Raw genomic sequence first — 20,285 nt, 5'->3', positions numbered from 1 at the left:
TGGAACCTTAGGAAAATTACTTATTTTTCATCTTTAAGATGGGGATAAAATGTGGCACTTAACTCACAGAGTGGTTGAAAAAAAAATACACACACACACACACACACACACACATAAAATTTATATATGTCCATAGCATAGTCAAGTATTACTCATTAAAGTTAGTGAGTTTGTAAAGAAGAAAGCTATAGTATGTAAAATTTTATAGTTTAATATTTGCTTTTAATTGAAAGTTCAGAATAATAACTTGCATAACTAAAAGACATATCTGTCTTCCAAATAGATTTTGCCAAAGAGTTTGAAGTGCTTTTTGTTAAAATTGATGGCACATATTTAAAATTCAGAGTTATTTGTGTTTTAAATTGTTTCTTAAATAGAAACTTAAGCTGTAGCTTGAGAATGACGCTAGAAATACCTCTGCACATTGTGTAGCATATAGGCTCTCAAAGTTGTGTCAGATATATGTTGCATTTTCTTTGTGTTTTGCAAAGTGGTGCTTTTTAAAAAAATGCGAAATAATTCGTCCTTGCGTGATTAAACTTGAGTAGTAGTACATTTAAATTTCTAGATTATATTTTTAAACTGTAAGGACATGTTTTATTAGTTTAGATTTATACTTATGTATGTGATACATATGATAGCTTAAAATCTCATCTGTGGAAAGTTTTAGTCTTTTTCATGGAAACTTTATAAAAATGAAAGTAGATGGTAAAGAGAATGAAAATATCGTGAAATCTGCCTACTGCTTAATGTCCTTTTATTTGGGTTCTTATGACTTTGAATTTTCTTTGTTTTTAAGTGGCCCAAAGCTGAATCATTATTATGTTACTTCCTCAGAAATGACTCGAATCAGTCAGTGAATTTGGAAATTGATTAACTTTATTTTTCTATTATGTATTAAGTACATAGCTGGGCTAGAGAATGCAACTCTTTCCATTTGTGAGCAGATATATTTTTGTATGTTAGTAGAAGTACATACATAGTTTTATATTTTTGAAAACTTTATTATTTTTGCTTATAAATGATTATAATGTAAAATTATGTTTAAATGTTAATATTGTTGGATGGTTGCACAACTCTGTGAACATACTAAAAACCATTAATTTGTACACTTTAAATTAGTGAATCGTGTGGTATGTAAGTTATAGCTCAGTAACACTAAAAACAGTCAATATGAGGAAACAGTTCAAATTAGAGGCCTTTGTCTAGACAAACCGTGAATTGTATATCATTTCTGCTGTTCAATTTGGTATGTTATTTTACCTTTCTGAGCTTTACTTTTTAATTTTTAAATGGGAATAATATGTATGTTAGACTTGTTTTGAGAATTGAGTAATAATTCTTGGCATATGTCAGTGCTTAATCATAGCTATTAATAATTTATAAGTTTATATTATACTAGAGGCCCGGTGCACGAAATTTGTGCTCGGGGGTGGGTGTCCCTCAGCCCAGCCTGCACCCTCTCTAATCTGGGACCTCTCGAGGGATGTCCGACTGCCCGTTTAGGTTACCAGGATCAGGTCTAAATGGGCAGTCGGACATCCCTTTCACAATCCAGGACTGCTGGCTCCCAACTGCTCACCTGCCTGCCTTCCTGATTGCCCCTAACCACTTCTGCCTGCCAGCCTGATCACCCCCTAACCACTCCCCTGCCAGCCGGATTGATGCCTAACTGCTCCCCTGCCAGCCTGATTGCTCCTAACTGCCCTCCCCTGCAGGCCTGGTCACTCCTAACTGCCCTCCCCTGCAGGCCTGGTCACCCCTAGCTGCCCTCCCCTGCAGGCCCGGTGCCCCCCAACTACTCTCCCCTGCAGGCTTGGGTCCCCCCAACTGTCCTTTCCTGCAGGCCCAGTCGCCCCCAACTTCGCTCCTCTGCAGGCTTGATCACCCCCAACTGCCCTCCCTTGCAGGCCTGTTCCCTCCCAATTGCCCTCCCCTGCTGGCCATCTTGTGTCCACATGGGGGCAGCCATCTTTGATTACATGGGGGCAGCCATCTTGTGTGTTGGAGTGACTGTCAATTTGCATATCACTCCTTTATTAGATAGGATAGAGGCCTGGTGCATGGGTGGGGGCCAGCTGGTTTGCCCTGAAAGATGTCCTGGATCAGGGTGGGGTTTCCTTGGGGAATGGGGTGGCCTGGGCAAGGGGCCTGTGGTGGTTTGCAGGCCGGCCATGCCCCCCGGCAACCCAAGTGGAGGCCCTGGTATCTGGGATTTATGTATCTTCTATAATTGAAACTTTGTAGCCTTGAGCGGAGGCCTGGGCTGGCCAGGGTGTGCAGGAAGCTTGGCTTCCTCCATTGCCAGGGAAATCCAAGCCTCTTGTTCGCTCCATAGCTGCAGCCATCTTGGTTGGGTTAATTTGCATACTCGCTCCTGATTGGCTGGTGGGCGTGGCTTGTGGATGTAGTGGAGGTATGGTCAATTTGCATATTAATCTTTTATTAGATAGGATAGGATGATTGTGTGGGGGCACAAAGAATAGTGTACCATGAACTTTGACTTGGAGAGGCTGGGGAGGTTTATCTTTGAGCAAGGTTTTGAAAGGTGAGAAGGAAGCTTGCTGGTAAGTAGGACTAAGAGGAAGGCATATTGGCGGAGGAATAGCATATACAAAGGGTGGGCATTGTGAAGTAATGCACATGCTCAGGAATCACAACAGCATAATGCAGAAGCATGTGAGGAATGCTGGCTTAAATGTCAGTTTGTGTATGAAGCCACACTTCAGATGTGTCAGAAATGAGAACATATGGAAGATCTTGCACAATCAGTGTTTACTGAACTTGTATAAAGAATAGGTATTATTTGTGATTGAAAGTATTATTAATGTTAGTAGTTTCAAGGATTGGAGATGAGGTCAATTTTTTTGGTTACCTTTATTTACATTTTTAAGAATTTTATTTTTAAATATTTTTATTTTTTTTTTAAAGTTTCATTGAATTTATTGCAGTGATCTCTTGTTATCTTTAATCATACCATCTTGGACAAATAGAGATTGTGCATATTATGGAACATGTATAGTACATTTTTTTCTGTCACCAGTTTTCCAACATTTCATTATAAAAATGTTCAAACATATAAAGAAATTGAAAGAATTGTACAGTGAATACCCACAGACCTATCACTGAGATTCTGTAATTAGCTTTTAACGTTACTTGCTTCATCATATAATTCTCCATATAGCCATCCTTCTACCCATCAGTTAATCTTATTTTTTGATACATTTCAAAGTAAGTTGCAGACATCAGTTCACCCTCAATCAAACATTTTAACATGCAGATCTCTACCTAGAGATCAACATAGTTTTTTAAGGTAAAATGTGCATACAATGAAAGGCAAAAATTTTAAGTGTACTACCATTTGATGAGTTTTATACTCCTGTGTTAACTCAACTCCCCAATCTAGGTTAGTCTTGGAAGCTCCCTTTTGCATTTTTCCTGCCAGTGCTTATCTTCATTCCTCCAAGGCAGTTACTATTCTGATTTTTTTTTCTGCCATAGACTAGTTCTGCCTTTTCTAGAACTTTATGTAAAAGGAAATACAAACAAAGTTGGCATTCTTCAGTTTAAGGCTTCCTTCACTTAACATAACGCTTTTGAGGTTCACCCATGCTATGTTTATCATCAGTTTCTTATTGCTGAGTATTGTTCCATTGTATGAGCATAGCACCATATTTTTATGCATTTTTTCCTGTTTGAAGGATTCTGAGCTATTGCAGTTTTTGGTTGTTAACAATAAAGCCTCTTTGAACATTTTGTGCATATTTTTTGTGGACATAAGTTATCTTGACGAAGTTCCTAAGAGGGAAATTGCTGGTGTACATAGGGTAGGTTTATCTCTTAAATTCAATTATATAAAAAATTATTTCACTTTTATAAATATTTTCTATTGCTCCTATCATTACTTACCTGTTGTATGAGTAAACTAGATATTGCTGGTTCTTTGTTTTGTGAGCGAATGTGAAAGTAAATTGTCCGTATTTCTCCTCTTCTCCTCCCCCAAAAATAGGTTGCTAGGGAATAGGTTAGAGGTTTTCTTAAACAATACATTTCTGCTTAGAGTAGCAAATGTGCAAATTAGATTTTGTATTGTTTTCTGAATTTACACCAGCACACATGTACACACACATGCGCACACACACAAGGGTCATGTTTACTCCCCCTAAAGTCAATAATCTTCATCTGATATAAGCTGCCATGATTTAAGCACACCATTTTGGATTGAGGGCTCAGGTGGCTGTTGCTTCTATTTTTTAGTGTATAGTTAACATTGGCAGTCACCCTTATAATGATGTGACACCAGCTACCTCCAAGTACATTGAATAAGCCATGCCTAGCACCAGAGAACTTGATTTAATTGGCAACAGTGTTTGCTGTCACATGATAGGCACTGAAGTAAAACGAAACCTATTTCACTTTATATTATCTCTTTTTGATATAACAACAAAAACAAAATGTGTTTTTAAAGTACTGGAATTAGAAATTACCACTTTTGAATTTATTGGGAATAAGTATCTAAGTAACTTTATTTAGAAACTGAATACTTTAAAGCTGTTAAGGGAATACTTGAAGCTTGCAATATTGTCAACAAAAGATGTGATTAAATAAATTGAATGTTGAAGACTTTAGGCTTATGGTTAACACCAGGTAATTAAAAGTAAGCACTGCTGTGGGAGTGCATTATATATCAGCTGTCCTCTTTACCTCATTAACTGGGTTTTTGCATGTTTATGGGGCTAACTTCAATTAAAAATGCCTTTTAAGTTAGGCTTAATAAGGCCTTTTAGTTATTATTTTGGTATAAAGTATTACACTTTAATTGAAATTTGTATATCATAAATACCTGTGTTTGAATAATATACAAGGTGAACAAATTTGATTATTTGATATTTTTGCATCTAGCATTTGTATCTTTTATTATCTATATATTATCTAAAGACAGTCTAGGATTTAAAAATTGGGTTGTATAGATGTTAGATATATTTTTTATCTGCATTTTTTAACCTTATAAAATTTTAAGTTTCTATGATTTCAAAAGCACCTACTGGTGCTTTAAGATCCTTGTTGAAGCATGTTGAGCTTTCTGCTTCAATTCTGAGGTTAAGAAAAAGTTAATTATTTTTCCACTTGAGTGCTAATCTTTTGTTATATTTTATTTAAGTTAGATAATCAAAGATGATCCTAAATGTAAAGAATGTTATATAGTAAATATAAGTTTAAATGTTAAAATAAATTATCATATTTCCGTAGAATATTGTCCTGATTCTAAAAAAATTGATATGCAATAAATGTGAACACCATTGAAGAGGTTTCTTATTGAGAGAGTATTCTAAATTGTATGTCAAAATAGAGATACGGAAAAAATTTGAAAAAGCAGTTAGTTTCCTATTTTCTATTTCAAATTTATGTGATTAATGTAGGTTAATCTTCTGTATTTTAAAATCTGTTTCCTTTTTTATTACAGAAGTGTCATCATTGCAACAAAAAAATCATCAGTCTTACCTTCCACTCTTACTACAAATGTAACTACCAATGCTGTCAGTGTGGTTTCTTCAGTAGATTCTGCCCAAGCCCCAGATATGGAAGGAGAATCTCCTGGTGAGTTTATCAGTGATTTCAACAAAAAAGGTTTTAGATCCCATTTTAGCAAAGCTCAGGATTTTTTATAAAGTTAGGAGATTTTGTTAGGCATGTTATAAATCATCATGCTTTTATACTGTTGCTCATTTAATAAATTTCTGAATACATTTAAGTAATAGCAAATGAGTTAAATCAATGATTTCAGTATTTTCTCCATAGTGTATGACAAATTGGATGCTGCTGCTCTAAAATACTCCTTTCTGTCTCCTGCACCTGAGAAGATTTGTACAGATAGTGTTTATATAAGAAAGTTTTGGTGACGTGGTCTTTTAATTTGGTTATCAGTTATCAAATGTTTACTTTTCTCTTCAGTATTTTTCTGAACTAGAGACTTGGAATGCTTGCCTGAAGCATAGCACCATTCTAGCATTAGTTACAGTAGCTTAATAACTCCTACTGCACTTACTACTTTTTATTTTTTTAAAATATATTTTTATTGATTTCAGAGAGGGAGAGAGAGATAGAAACATGAGCGAGAGATAGAGAATCATTGATCGGCTGCCTCCTGCATCCTCCTTACTGAGGATCGAGCCCGAAACCCAGGCATTTGCCCTTGACCGGAACTGAACCACGGACCCTTCGGTCCACAGGCCAATGCTCTTTCCACTGAGCCAAACTAGCTAGGGCCTACCGCAGTTTTTTTAAAAAAAATTAAAATTATTTGGTGACATTGGTTGTTAAAATTCAAGTATACAATTCTATGATACAACATCTGTATATTGCATTGTGTACTCACTACCCAAATTGGATTTTTGCCCATCTCTTTTCTACATTTCTACCGAGTGTAAAAGCCTTTTGGTGCATATATATATGGGTGTAAGATCTTAAATCCCTAGATGTTGACTGGAAGCTTAGTGATAATACCAGGTAAACTTGAAAACAATGTGATACTAAAATGTTAGGACAAAGATGATATTATTTTATATAATTAATAGTATTCTAAATGTTGTGCTATTTCATAAAAAAGAAAATTAAGCACTGACTGGGTAACTCGGTTAGAGCATTGTCCCAGTACACCAAGGTTGCCAGTTCCATCCCCAGTCAGGGCACATACAAGAATCAACCAAGGAATGCATAAATAAGTAGACCAACAAATTAGTGATTCTCTCTTTCTCATTCTTTCTCTCTGTCTTTTTAAATTCAATCAATAAAAAAATAAAATAAAATAACTACTATATTATATACCACTAAAAGAATTCGTTCTTGGTACTCTAGAATGAGATTAATGAAAAATAAATCTTGAAGGAATAACTAGATAGATTACATTGAAAACACACAAAAATGTTTTTAGTTCATCTTTTTGGACATCTTAGACCTCCTATCTGCTGTTTTATCTGTTCTAGAAAAATAGTATGTTTGCTATATAAATAGTATCCTATATAATAAAAGTGTAATATACAAATCAACCAAACAGCAGAATGACCGGTCGCTGTGACGTGCACTGACCACCAGGGGGAAGATGCTCAACATAGGAGCTTCCCCCTGGTGGTCAGTGTGCTCCCACAGGGGGAACGCCACTCAGCCAGAAGACAGGCTCATGGCTGGCAAGCACAGCAGGGGTGGTGGGAGCCTCTCCTGCCTCCATTGCAGGCGGATGGTAAGGAGCAAGCGGTTCCAGACTATGAGAGGGATGTCTGACTGCTACTTAAGCCTGATCCCCTTGGCATTCCCTGAGGGATCCTGAACTATGAGAGGGTGCAGGCTGAGCTGAGGCCCTTCCCCCCCACACCCCCCCCCCGCAGTGTACGAATCTTGTGCACCAGGCCTCTAGTATTTGACAAAATAGTGTATCTCGGAGAGGTTTTTTTTGTATATATTTTTTTAATTGATTTCAGAGAGGAAGGGAGAGGAAGAGAGAGAGAAATAGCAATGATGAGAGAGAATCTTTGATTGGCTGCCTCCTGCACACCCCCCACTGGGGATTGAGCCTGCAACCCAGGAATGTGCCCTTAACTGGAATTGAACCCGGGACCCTTCACTCCGCAGGCTGACACTCTATCCACTGAGCCAAACCAGGTAGGGCTCAGAGAGTTTTGCTCCTAACTTGTGTGGAAAGTACAGAGTTCCCATATAACTTCTGTACCCTATGCCCTTCCCATTCTCCTGTTACTAACATTTTACAAAAGTATGATAGATTTGTTACTTTTCTTCATCATTGTCTTAGTGAAAAATATAAAGGAAAGTAAGTGTAGAATAATCAGATAATTCTTATTTCTTATTGTCCCATTATACTGGGACACTTCTTTTTTTACTTTGGAGGAGAAACAATTTGGTAATTTGTTTTCGTCTGGTTATGCACATTTCTGTTTTTCAACCCCCATCCAAAACCATTTAAAAAAATGCACTGTGATTTCTCTGGACCAGTCCCCTTTGGGAAAAAGGCAGAAGTTAGTAATATCTATGAAACTGTATGCCATCTTTTAAATTCAGTAATAGTGAATTTCTAAAGTTCAGAGGTTCACAGTACACTGAGTGAAATATGTTACCTTATTTTGACTACATTGCCCTTTAATTTCAGTTTATGGGACAAAATAATATGATTCTCTGATAGCTTTTAAATATATTTTTCAAAATTTAAATCATGCAGTTTTCAGAAAAGATAAGAAACAGAAGGAAAGCTGAGATATATGGATAGTGTTTGATATACAGTATAATAAATTTCTTTCTGAAGTCATTGTACTTTTTTCCAGCAAATCCATATAGTGCAGGGTGGGAAAAAAGTAGGTTTACACTTGTTCATATGGAAAACAATACAATAATTAATAATTAATAATACAAGAATAAACTGTTTGGTGTACAACTATAAATGTACTTTTGCCCCACTCTATTATATACTCATCCTGAAGGTATGCAGAATCTATAATAATAAAAACATAATATGCTAATTAGACTGGACAGCCTAACGACCTTCCGGACAACCTTCCTGAAGAAGCTGTGGCGGCAGGGGCCATGGCGGGTGGGGGCCGAGGCAGAGGTAGTTAGGGGCAATCAGACAGGCAGGCGAGCAGTTAGGGGTGATCAGGCAGGCAAGCAGAGTTGTGAGGGGTGATCAGGCAGGCAGGCAGAGTGGTTAGGGGCGCTGAGGCAGGCAGGTGAGTGGTTAGGGGCGATCAGGCAGGCAGGCAGAGGCAGATAGGGGCGATGAGGCAGGCAGGCAGGCAGAGGCAGGTAGGGGCGATGAGGCAGGCAGGCAGGCAAGCAGTTAGAAGCCAGTGGTCCCGGATTGTGAGAGGGATGTCTGACCACAGGTTTAGGCCCGATCCAGGGATCGGGCCTAAACCTGTGGTCGGACATCCCTCGAGGGCTGCAGGCCGGGCTGAGGGACCTCCCTCCGCGTCCCGCACCAGGCCTCTAGTTACAAAATAATTTGCTATATTGGAAACTCTTGCATTTATTGGGAAAACCCCACAAAAACTGCATCTAGATCATAATGTATCTCACCCCCATTATTAAAACTTTGTGTAATTCTTGGTGGTGATATTTCTTAAATAGTTTCCAGGTTTTTTCATTTTGGACTAGAATTTTTAGCTCTTTCCTCTTCCTTCCTAGCCTCCTTCATTTGTTTAAAAATAATTCATTTCTTTTTTAAGTCATTCCAAATGTTCTTTGTGATGATAGTCTTTATTTTTATAATTTGTTTGGCTTCCATGCCTGATTCTTCCCTCCCTTTTTCTCTTTAGTATGCTCTTATTGTCACTCTTATATGGTTTCTCTATTTTAGTTCATTGCCTATATTCCACTAGGGGCCCAGTGCATGAAATTTGTGCACTCAGGGGGGAATCCCCTCAGCCCAGCCTGCACCCTCTCCAATCCAGGACCGATTCAGGGATGGCTGACTGCCAGTTTAGGCCCGATCCCAGGGATTGGGCCTAAATCGGCAGTCAGATATCCCTCTCACAATCCAGGACCACTGGCTAACTGCTCACCTGGCTGCCTGCCTGATCGCCCCTAACTGCTCCCTGCCAGCCTGATCACCCCTAATTGCCTCTTCCTGCTGGCCTGATCACCTGTAACTAACTGCCCCCGCTGCCGGCCTGGTCGTCCCTAACTGCCCTCTCCTGCCGGCCTGATCGCCCCTAACTGCCCACCCCCCCTTGCCGGCCTGATCACGCCTAACCGCCTCTGCCTGCCGGCCTGATCACCCATAACATTTATATTGTAACCACAGTTTTAATAATATACACTATTTTAAAACGTAAATATACAAATTCTCGATTTTTTAGCATTATAAAATTATTTGGGTGAGAATTTTTGACCTCACATAAAGTTGAAAAGCTCTAAATCTTTTTCTGGAATCCATGACTAACCAGTCCTCGTTTCTCTGTAATTGTACCACTTGTAAATTTTAGACAACAAATTTTGATATCAAAATTTCAAAATAATTTCAACTTTTCTCCCTCCCTCGCTGGCCTGGTCTCCCCTAACTGCCCCCTGCTGCTGGCCTGATCACCCCTAACCGCCTCTGCCTGCCGGCCTGATCGCCCCTAACTACCCCACTGCCGGCCTGGTCGCCCCACTCAGCCTGCTGTTCGGTTGTTTGGTCACCCCTCACTGCCCCCTCTGCCAGCCTGGTCACCCCACGCAGCCTGCTGTTTGGTCGTTGCGTGAGGGCGTCCCGGCCTATTTGCATATTACCCTTTTATTAGTATAGATTCCACTAATTGCTGTCTTGATAAGAAAAATCTAACCCAGTCTGGTTTTCAGTCGTCCTACTTCTTACTCTCCTGCCCCCACTTTAAATGCTTTTGCTTACCGTACTTGCCTTTGTACCCTGTTTTTTACCCTGTTTTCTGTTCACTTGGAATTCACACCCCACAGATAGTCACCGGTCTGTCTTCAGTATTTTTCACTCATAGATTTTGTGGTGGGTCTTTTGATTTAAGTTATTTTCCCATTAAAAAATAGACTATGTTGAAATTGATTTTTTTTCTTCTTGTTCAGGCAGGGTTTGGGAATAAAAGATTTGTAGATGAATTGGTTGTTGTAATTGCATGCTGAGCTGGGCAGTTTATTCTTGCAGATCTGAATAAGTTAATTATTAGTCTTGGTTTGATCTTGGTTATTTTCTCTATGTGAAAACACAGTTAATACCCGACTCTGTGGAACTTACTTCAGTTCTGAGTGAGTAGCAACAAAAAATGAACTGCTCAAATTTAGTAATTGATTAGTAGAAAATATGCTGAAAGTACAGGGTGCATTAGCAAAAATGGGAATTTACTTGGAAGAAACCATGTGAATACAAAATATAAAATATGAGTTTTCTAGCAGAAAAGTTGAAATTATTTTGAAATTTTGATATCAAAATTTGTTGTCTAAAATTTACAAGTGGTACAATTACAGAAACGAGGACTGGTTAGTCATGGATTCCAGAAAAAGATTTAGAGCTTTTCAACTTTATGTGAGGTCAAAAATTCTCACCCAAATAATTTTATAATGCTAAAAAATCAAGAATTTGTATATTTACATTTTAAAATAGTGTACATTATTAAAACTGTGGTTAACATATAAATATCATACAAATTTAACATTTCATTTTGAATAGTATTCCTTAGCTTCTGTAGCATTTTATTAGAAAAAAGTATAATCTAATAATAAAATGGCAAATTTGCCTTAATTAGTGGTAAGAGATAGTTATCAGAGAATAAGGTATACCTTTGTATATGCATGATGTTATTTTTGTTTTTATTTTTATTATATGCATATTTTAAAGAAAACTAAAAGAGAAAACAGTTTCAGTACATATACCAAAATCTGGATATTTTAAAGTTACTCATCAGCAAAGTTTTAATTTCCCAGAATGCAATACAAATGAAGATGCTGTTACTCTTTTTTTCAAATATGCTATGATGGTTTTCTACTGTGATGCAAAGCATCAATGATTAAAACAAATATCAGATGATGTCACTCATATGTGGGATATAATGATCAACATAATTTGATGAACAAGCATAGATCTAGAGACAAATGGCAGGGGAGGTGGGGGGGTGGTTAGAGAGCAACCAAAGGACTTGTATGCATGCGTATTGGCATAACCAATGGACACAGACACTGGGGCAGTGGGGGCTTGCCCGGGGTGGTAATGGCTGGGGGAAGGGGGGGTCAATCAGGGAAAAAGGAGACATATGTAAAACTTTAGGCAATAAACAAATAAAAAAATATTATCCAGCAAAAAAAAATATATATATATATATTCCAGAGTAAAGGCAGTCAGTACCTACACTTGCAAGACATACAGAAACATAAGAGACCCATGGAGAATTGTTTAATAGATACCTTCTTATAAACAGATAAAGTGGAATGATCTCCCCATTTGTTATTTGCTAACAAATAAAGCAGACACTTGAATCAGTTGGTGAAAAAAAAAAAAACAAACCCCCAAAAAACAAAAAACAAGCAAACAACAAAAAAAAAGCTAACCTAATAAAGAACTAAATAAACTGTTCTTTAGTAATTTAAATGCTGGGTTTTTGCTAATTTGAAAAATTTAATAATTATACTACTTACTAGAATATTAGGGCATGTCTATATTAATTAGTACATTTACATTTAATGTTGAAAGAAAATATTTGATTCCTTGTCTTATATAAGATTTGACACTAGAGGCTTATCTACTCATTCAATAAAAAGTTTTTTGTTTCTTTAACGAAGAGTTTTTACTGGGCATAGAGCCTCTTCCCTCCCTGAACTGGCTCAGAATGGGTGGGGAGAGAGAGAGTGAAAAAGAGAGACTATGGGAAAATTAAAAATACAGTATTTAGTAATTAAATATTGACATTTGTTTTAATGATACTTTATTACAAAGGACCTTATTTATTTAGATCCTTAAGGACCTTGAGTAAACAACCAGCTGGTTCTTCCCTGGATAGATGTTAGATGACCTATTTGCATTTTCCTTTTTGTCCTTTTGAATGTCTGGAGAACTGTTAGTGTGAAGGAGCCAGTTTATCAGTGTACAGATAAGGAAAAGATAAGTTGGTATCATTCCACATGCTGGAAGTAGCTTCTGCATTTACATATGTGATCATTTATTGAAAAATTTTAATGTTAAATTAACACAATAAATTTATTGTTTTTATTTTTATCTGAGTTGATAATATGCAGAAAGTATTTGGAAATTACATTTTTTATCTGGCAGGAATGAAGTACAACTTGTTATGAAATTACTGATCTATTTAGTTTATTTTTTCATGTGATTTTTTTTCTTATAACTATTGCTAGATGATATATTTATCTTTGTTAGTAAAGTGTTTCTTATGATTAAAAAACACTTTGTAAAAATCCCTTTCTGCTGTAATTTCTAGTAGGTTTGAAAATTGACATTAATTTTAGGGTAGCTTTTGTTATTTTTTTATTTAGAAACACCATTGTTCTTTGTCTTTTTCATATTTTTGTATGCATTTTAGCTCATTAAAATTAGGGTCAATTAGCATTGTAAAAGCTAATTTTGTTTTACATATACAGAACATTTATGGCCAATTAATGTTCCTGAATTTGAGTTGGTCTGATGTATTTCTTCTATTACAAACACTTTTTTTGAGATTTATTACTTCTATCTCTACCTATAAGTAAACAAGATCTTATGTGTTCTTTTTTTATCAATTTCAGATAAGTTTAAGAAAAACTACCAATAGTTATTTTAGAGAAAATGTCTGATATCAAAGTAATAAACATGGTCTTTAAGAATTACCACTGATAAGAAAAATAAAGCTCAGAAATGTTCAATCATTTGTAATAGAAGTCAGTGGCCAACCATGGTTCAGTAATCCTCTTGCTGTCAATAATTTAGGAAATTGCAGGTGTCATCAATTTAGGAAATTGCAGGTGTAATAAAGCTATTTGGTCTCCGAAGTACTTTACTGAGTGTTGTGTAGAAATAGGATTGGACCTGACTCTTGTAAATGCCCAACACTGAAGAGGGAAAAAAATTTTCAACTTCACCTTGTTTTGCCCACTACTTTGAAATTTTATTGTGAAAAATGCAAAAATAGAAATCTATTGTTGGTGAAATGGGAATTGATAAATACACATTAAAAAATTGTCAATATGAATAAATGTATACTTTAACTTCATTTAAAAGTTAATCCTATGCATTAGGATAGATTCTATTCAGTTTGTTAGAATTGTAGGTACAATTAGCTCTCAATTGAGCAGGATGGTGAAAATGGGACGAAGGACAGCAATAAACAAAAATCCCAGTAAAAAGAAGAGTGAACACTGATTATCAAGGGAAGGAGAAGGAAATGTGTTGTGGAAAAGAGATTCACTATGGGTAAATTCATCTTGTAGGAATATGCTCACTCTAGGAGATTGGCTTAGTAATTATCCAGAGGGTAATTGTGGATTTCTAATAATTTCATGTATCAGATCACTATAAAACAAAACATAGCCATAAATATTATCCACTGTCCTCTACAAGAAAAGCCTATCACTACCTCACACCACTCCCACAATTTCCTCAAAGGAACCAAGCTGTGTGGCATCCAACAGCCCAGATTTCTGGATTCTGCTGTTTCTTGAGACCTGGTAATCAGAGCTGCTGATTATTAATCAAGGTCTGCCTGAAGACTAAGCATGTTTCAAGGAAGGTCAAGTTGTCCCAGATCCTGTTGTTTAATAATCAGTTAAATCTACAGAACCCCTTATCAGAGCCTGACTGTGTCTGTCTATACCCAGAATGAACTTTATTTGCCTTACCTAACTAAAAGAGCAAGTCGAATAATCACAGATGAAATTGAATTGAATCTGAGGAAATTGTGGGAGTGGTGTGAGGTAGTGATAGGCTTTTCTTGTAGAGGACAGTGGCCAATATTTATGGCTATGTTTTGTTTTATAGTGATCTGATACATGAAATGATTAGAAATCCACTTTTTATGTCGGTCAAATTTAGGATTGATTCTTTGCTTTGCAGTTTCTAGACTTTTCAACAGAATATTCATTTATGTTTCCTGTTTTGTTTCCAGTAAATTGAGAGAATAAATTCAATTTTACTAGTAATTAAAGAAGTGGAAATTGTTTATTCTTTCTTAAGGGCAATTTGGCAGTGTTTATCAACATTTAAAGTGTGTTTATTGACTTCTAGGAAGTTAGAAAATAAAGGAATGCACATAGATTTATGTAAGCACATACAAAACATTTGTTAATATGGCCAAAAAATTGGAAACAACTGGAATTAATGTTCCTGAATTTGAGTTGGTCTGATATATTTCTTATAATTAGAAAAAGATTATACTTCTTTAGTAGAAATATTATGGAACAGATAAGGAAAGAAAATCTAATTGCATGGTGTCCAGTTTTGATTTGTAACATTACCGGTTATGACCACTTTTCATCATTTGATATAAGTATAGCTGTCAGGTACTTTCTATATTGTAAAGTTACTTTTTCCATTTTATAAGTGTATTATGGGAGGTACTTTGAAATTATTAAATATTCTGTTCCTCTGATTATTAATTTATCATATCAGTATGGCCTCATGGATTCCTATTTTGTTGGATGGGTTATAATCAGTTACTATATTATTTTGATGCTCTAATTATCTGCAGCTTAGTCAGTGGGAGTCCCTTCAAGCTGGCTTCTCTATCCTTATGACCTATCTTGTAACATACCATCAACAAAATGAAAAGGGAACCCACTGGATGAGAGAACATATTTGCCAATGATAATTTGATAAGGGGTTAATTTCCAAAATATATACAGAACATATACAGCTCAACACCAAGAAGATAAGCAACCCAATTAAGAAATGGGCAAAGGACTGGAATAGACATTTCTCCAAAGAGGGCATACAGAAGGCTAATAAATAAATGCAAAAATGTTCAATGACACTAATCATCAGAGAGATGCAAATTAAAACCACAATAAGATATCAACTCACACCTACCAGAATGGCTATCATCAGTAAATCAAAAAACAAGTGTTGGTGAGGATGTGGAGAAAAGTGAACCCTCATACACTGTTGGTGGGAATGCAGGCTGGTGCAGCCACTGTGGAAAAAGAGTGAGGAGTTAGCTCAAAATATTAAAAATGGAATTGCCTTATGACCTAGCAATCCCACTTCTGGGGATATATCCCAAAAAACCTGAAACTTTAATTTGAATGAATATATGCAATCCTATGTTCACTGCAGCATTATTTACAATAGCTAAGACCTGGAAGCAACCCATGTGCCCATAAGTAGATGAGTGGATAAAAAAAGCTGTGTAAACCTTTTCAGTGTGGCTAAGTTGGTTAGAGCATTGTCCTCATAGGCCAGAGGTTCCAATTTTGATCCCTGGTCAGGGCACATACGGAGGCAAGTCATTGATGTCCCCCTTCCCCCCATCCTCTCTCTAAAAATCAATAAACATATCCTCCGGTGAGGATTAAAAAAAAAAAAAAAAAGCTGTGGTACATTCACATGATGAAATACTACTTGGCTGTTAAAAAAGAAGGAAATCTTACCGTTTTGCAGCAGTATGGATTGACTTGGAGGTTATTATGCTAAATGAAATAAGCCAGTCGGAGACAAATAATGTAATCTTACTTACATGTGGAATCTAATGAACAAAATAAACTGACAGAATAGAAACAGAGGCATGGATACATGGAACAGCTGTCAGAGGGGAGGGGGGTGGGGGGCTGATGAAAGAAGGTGAAGGGATTAAGCAAAGAACATATATGCATAACCCATAGACACAAAAACAGTGTAGTGATAACCAAAGGGAAGGGGGTTTGGGGGTGGGTGGAGGTGGGCAAAGGTGGATAAATGGGGATGGAAAGAGACTTAGCTTTGGGCTATGGGTGCACAATGCAGTGTGCAGATGATACTGAGTTGTATACTTGAAACTTGTATGGTTTTGTGAACCAATGTCACCCCAATAAATTCAATAAAAAAATAAAACAAAAACACATAAAATTAGATGTTTTATACTCATTTTATACTTTTCTTTCACAGATCTTGAAGTAGCCATTTATCTCTTAGTGGAGAATATAGTATTTAGTAGTCAAGATCTGTACATGAGGTTAATTAGGGTCTTCCTGCTCCCAGGTCCTATCGGGGACAGAGCTGGGGCTCTGTGTGTTTGTGTATTTGTTTGTTTATATGTGAATGAAGGAATGCATTTTATATATACTTGCATGTATCTGTATTTAGTGAAACCATGAATTCACACAGGTACTCTGAATCCCAAGCCATTATCTCGAAGTTCTTTTTAGTTTTATTTACTACTTTAATGTCCTCCTCACATTGTTTGGGTTCCTATACCTTGCTCCGGGTCAGTGCACCTCCCACCCTGGTGCAGCTGCTTTCTTTGCTCTGCTCCAGCCAACTGCTTTCAGTCTAATGCAAGAAGGTTTGGGAAAGAGGGTCTTTTGCTCTTTAAAGTGCAGAGTTTTTATGTTGTGGTCGTATTGGGAAAATAACTGTCAAGATTATACATTCTTAGATAAGAACTCTAAACTTTTAAACCCAATTGCATTTACTGCTACATTTGGAATCCTTTAGTAGTGAAGGCAGGTGCTGGAGATAGTTTATTATGGCTTATTCCTTTGGAACCAAATTACAGTAAGGCCCTTAGTTCTTAGGTATACATCTTCATCACAAGCAAATCGTTATGTTCAGACTACATGTTTAGAGTATTCAACTATTTTTCCTCTAGTTTATGTAATCTTGAGATTGTAGCTTGGCAAAATAAAGAATTTAAATAGTTACACAATTCTTATTTAGTCTTTTATCAAATCGCAGATTTGGTTGTGTTGTGTTCTTGATTTATGTCTACTGTGTTTAATCACAACTAGAGGCCCGGTGCACAAAATTTGTGCACGAGGTGGGGGATGGTCCCCTTAGCCCAGCCTGCACCCACTTCAATCTGGGACTCCTCGGGGGATGTCTGACTGCCGATTTAGGCCCAATCCCTGGGATTGGGCCTAAACTGGCAGTCGGACATCCCTCTCACAATCCGGGACTGCTGGCTCCTAATTGCTCACCTGCCTGCCTGCCTGGTTGCCCCTAACTGCCCCCCCCCCCCCCGCCGGCCTGATCGTCCCTCACTGCCTCTGTGTGCTGGCCTGATCGCCCCTAACTGCCCCCCCTGCCGGCCTGGTTGCCCCCAACTGACCCCCCTGCTGGCCTGGTCATCCCTCACTAACCCCCCCACCAGCCTGGCCGCACCACGCAGCCTGCTGTTCAGTCGTTTGGTGGTCCCTTACTAACCCCCCTGCCAGCCTGGTTGCCCCATGCAGCCTGCTTGTTCAGTTGTTTGGTCGTCCCTCACTTATGCCCCTGCCAGCCTGGTCACCCCACGCAGCCTGCTTGTTCAGTCGTTTGGTCGTCCCTTACTAACCCCCCTGCTGTCCTGGTCATAGTCAGCCATCTTGTGAGGGCGTGAGGGTCAATTTGCATATTACCTCTTATTATATAGGATTAGGTCTCAACTTCTGGCTGACTACAGTTGTTAAGATGCTTTTGGTTGCTCATTTTTTTTTTTTGAATTTTTGTGAGTTTATTTGACCCAAACTGTCGACATATGCCGGGATGCAGATGGTTGCCCATTTTTTAAATGAACCCATGATTGCTGTCTTTCTCCGCCTGATTTTTATCTCAAATTCCCAACCAAAGACCACCAGGATCAAAAACCTATGGTTGATCAGTGAGGAAGAATGCACAGAATGAGGAAACTCTGGGCATCTCAGTAATAGTTAGAAAAGATTTATTATAGGAGCTGAGTTTATATGAGGTGATTTGGGGGAGAAGTGAAGGATGTGAGGCTTTCCTCTGAATTGGATATTGTTAGGAATCATGGTTAATTCAATGATTAGACATCCTAATAAATATTATCTAGAAGCTTGGAAGACTTAAGTAAAACTAAAGCTATAATTTACAGTGAAACAGTAGTCATTTATATTAGGATCTGGGATGTTTGATTATCTTCGTTATTTAGAGGGAGTTCATGCTTTCGTCTGTGGGGACATGATCATAGAGTGGTATTGTTTTATGGTGATTTGTCATGGTCATGACATGGCTTTGTCCAATGTTGCTCTTTTATGAAACTGTTTATAGTCAGTGAGAGAATACCAAGATCTAGGTCTGGGTTCTAAGCCAGCTCCTAACAACATCAGGAATAGTGGGCCTAGTTGATATTACCAGGCCAGCTCCCAGATGTCAGAACTTGCTTTTCTACCTTCTCATCTATTTCTGCCATGTTTCTCTGTACATTGCACATGAACATTTCTTCTTCTGTCTCTCTTTTATCTATCTATTGTGCATGCCACGTTGTCCCCTTTAAGTGCTTCCAGGATACCCAGGCCTGTAGTTTGGAAAACGGATAAAAGCATCTGACCTCTGATGGTGCATAGATTCCTATATCCTTGGAGCCCCTCTTCCCTCCTTGTTTATCAACTTTGCATATTCTTTATTTGCTTCAACATGTTTACTGTCTTTCTTGGTCTATCTATAGATTTGTGATGGGATTTCAGTCTGTATTTACCCTAATATTAGCTTGACACCCTTTTAGGATACTGCTCTCAGAAACTGAAATTTCATTTCTTGAATAGCAGCTGCAACAAGATGTGCATATCTCTACCTGTTGTACAATATAGATATGTTGTACACTCCAGGTCGTTAGGATACCATCCCGGTTAGATTCCAGTGTCATAGACGGGCATTTGGTACTATATGTGTCCATTCTTTTCTTTCTCCCTAACGGCCTTAAAAACTAATGATTTTTCCTGTTTTTATAGGTCCTACTTCTAGCTGAAATTCAATGATGTCCTATCCTATATTTTATGATTCTTAAATAGGAACTTTTTTCCCCTCTATTCTCTTGAGCTTGTTAGAACTTCTCCAAATTAGTCTTCTAGACTCACTCTTTCAAGACTTGTTTCTGTGCCTATCCATTCTTAAAGAACAGATACTTAATTGCTGGGTGATTATTTTTTCTGGCCAAGTAAAATATATAAGCACAGTTATTTGTTTAAAACATAAAGATAATCACTTTACATAGGACATAGTTTGAACCATTTATACTGTAAAAGTGAATTGGCTATTCAACAATATAGATATACAAGCGTAATTTAAGGGTATCTGGTAGTCTTCATTGGAGAGTAAAATAAGATCACATGGTGGAGCCTGGCGGGCATGGCTCAGTGGTTGAGTGGCAATCTATGAACCAGCAAGTCACAGTTTGATTCCCTGTCTGGGCACATGCCTGGAGGCAGCTGATCAATGATTCTCTCTCATCATTGATGTTTTTTTCTCTCTCCTTCCTTCCTCTCTGAAATCAATAAAAATCTATTTTAAAAAAAGATCACATGGTGGAAATTAATTTTTCACAGTAGTTTGAACAAAATAGTGACATAAAACAGTAGGAAATAGAAATGTATATACCAGGTGGGAAGATTGACCTACTAAAATATGGGAGATGGGAATGATTAAAGGAATAATTTCTGCAATTGACAAATTGAGGACCTTCTATTATTTAAAGTTGTATAGGCTCTAGAGTTATATGGATGAAAAGATGAGGCCTCTGCTTTCAAAAAAATTAGCACAGTAGAAAGAAGGACATTTAAAAATTTAATTGATGGACAACGTGACAAATGTAATAACAGAATATATACTAACTAGAGGTCTGGGGCACAAAATTCGTGTACTCGGGGCGGGGGGAAGGTAT

At 37.4% G+C, this 20,285-nt stretch overlaps 1 protein-coding gene across 3 annotated transcripts in view; it reads left to right on the top strand.

The window, feature by feature from the left end:
• Nucleotides 1-20,285, top strand: part of LRBA (LPS responsive beige-like anchor protein) — a 526,493-nt gene that overhangs the window by 77,691 nt on the left and 428,517 nt on the right. For all 3 annotated transcript variants that reach the window (XM_080671788.1, XM_080671787.1, XM_080671786.1), the window contains exon 27: nucleotides 5,465-5,598. In XM_080671788.1, coding sequence (XP_080527914.1) covers nucleotides 5,465-5,598 — 134 coding nt within the window. The remainder of the gene's footprint in view (nucleotides 1-5,464; nucleotides 5,599-20,285) is intronic.

The sequence above is a fragment of the Plecotus auritus genome (assembly GCF_963455305.1).
Source record: "Plecotus auritus genome assembly, chromosome: 6".
NCBI classification, from domain to species: Eukaryota; Metazoa; Chordata; class Mammalia; order Chiroptera; family Vespertilionidae; genus Plecotus; species Plecotus auritus.
This window is presented reverse-complemented; position numbering and strand designations above follow the sequence as displayed.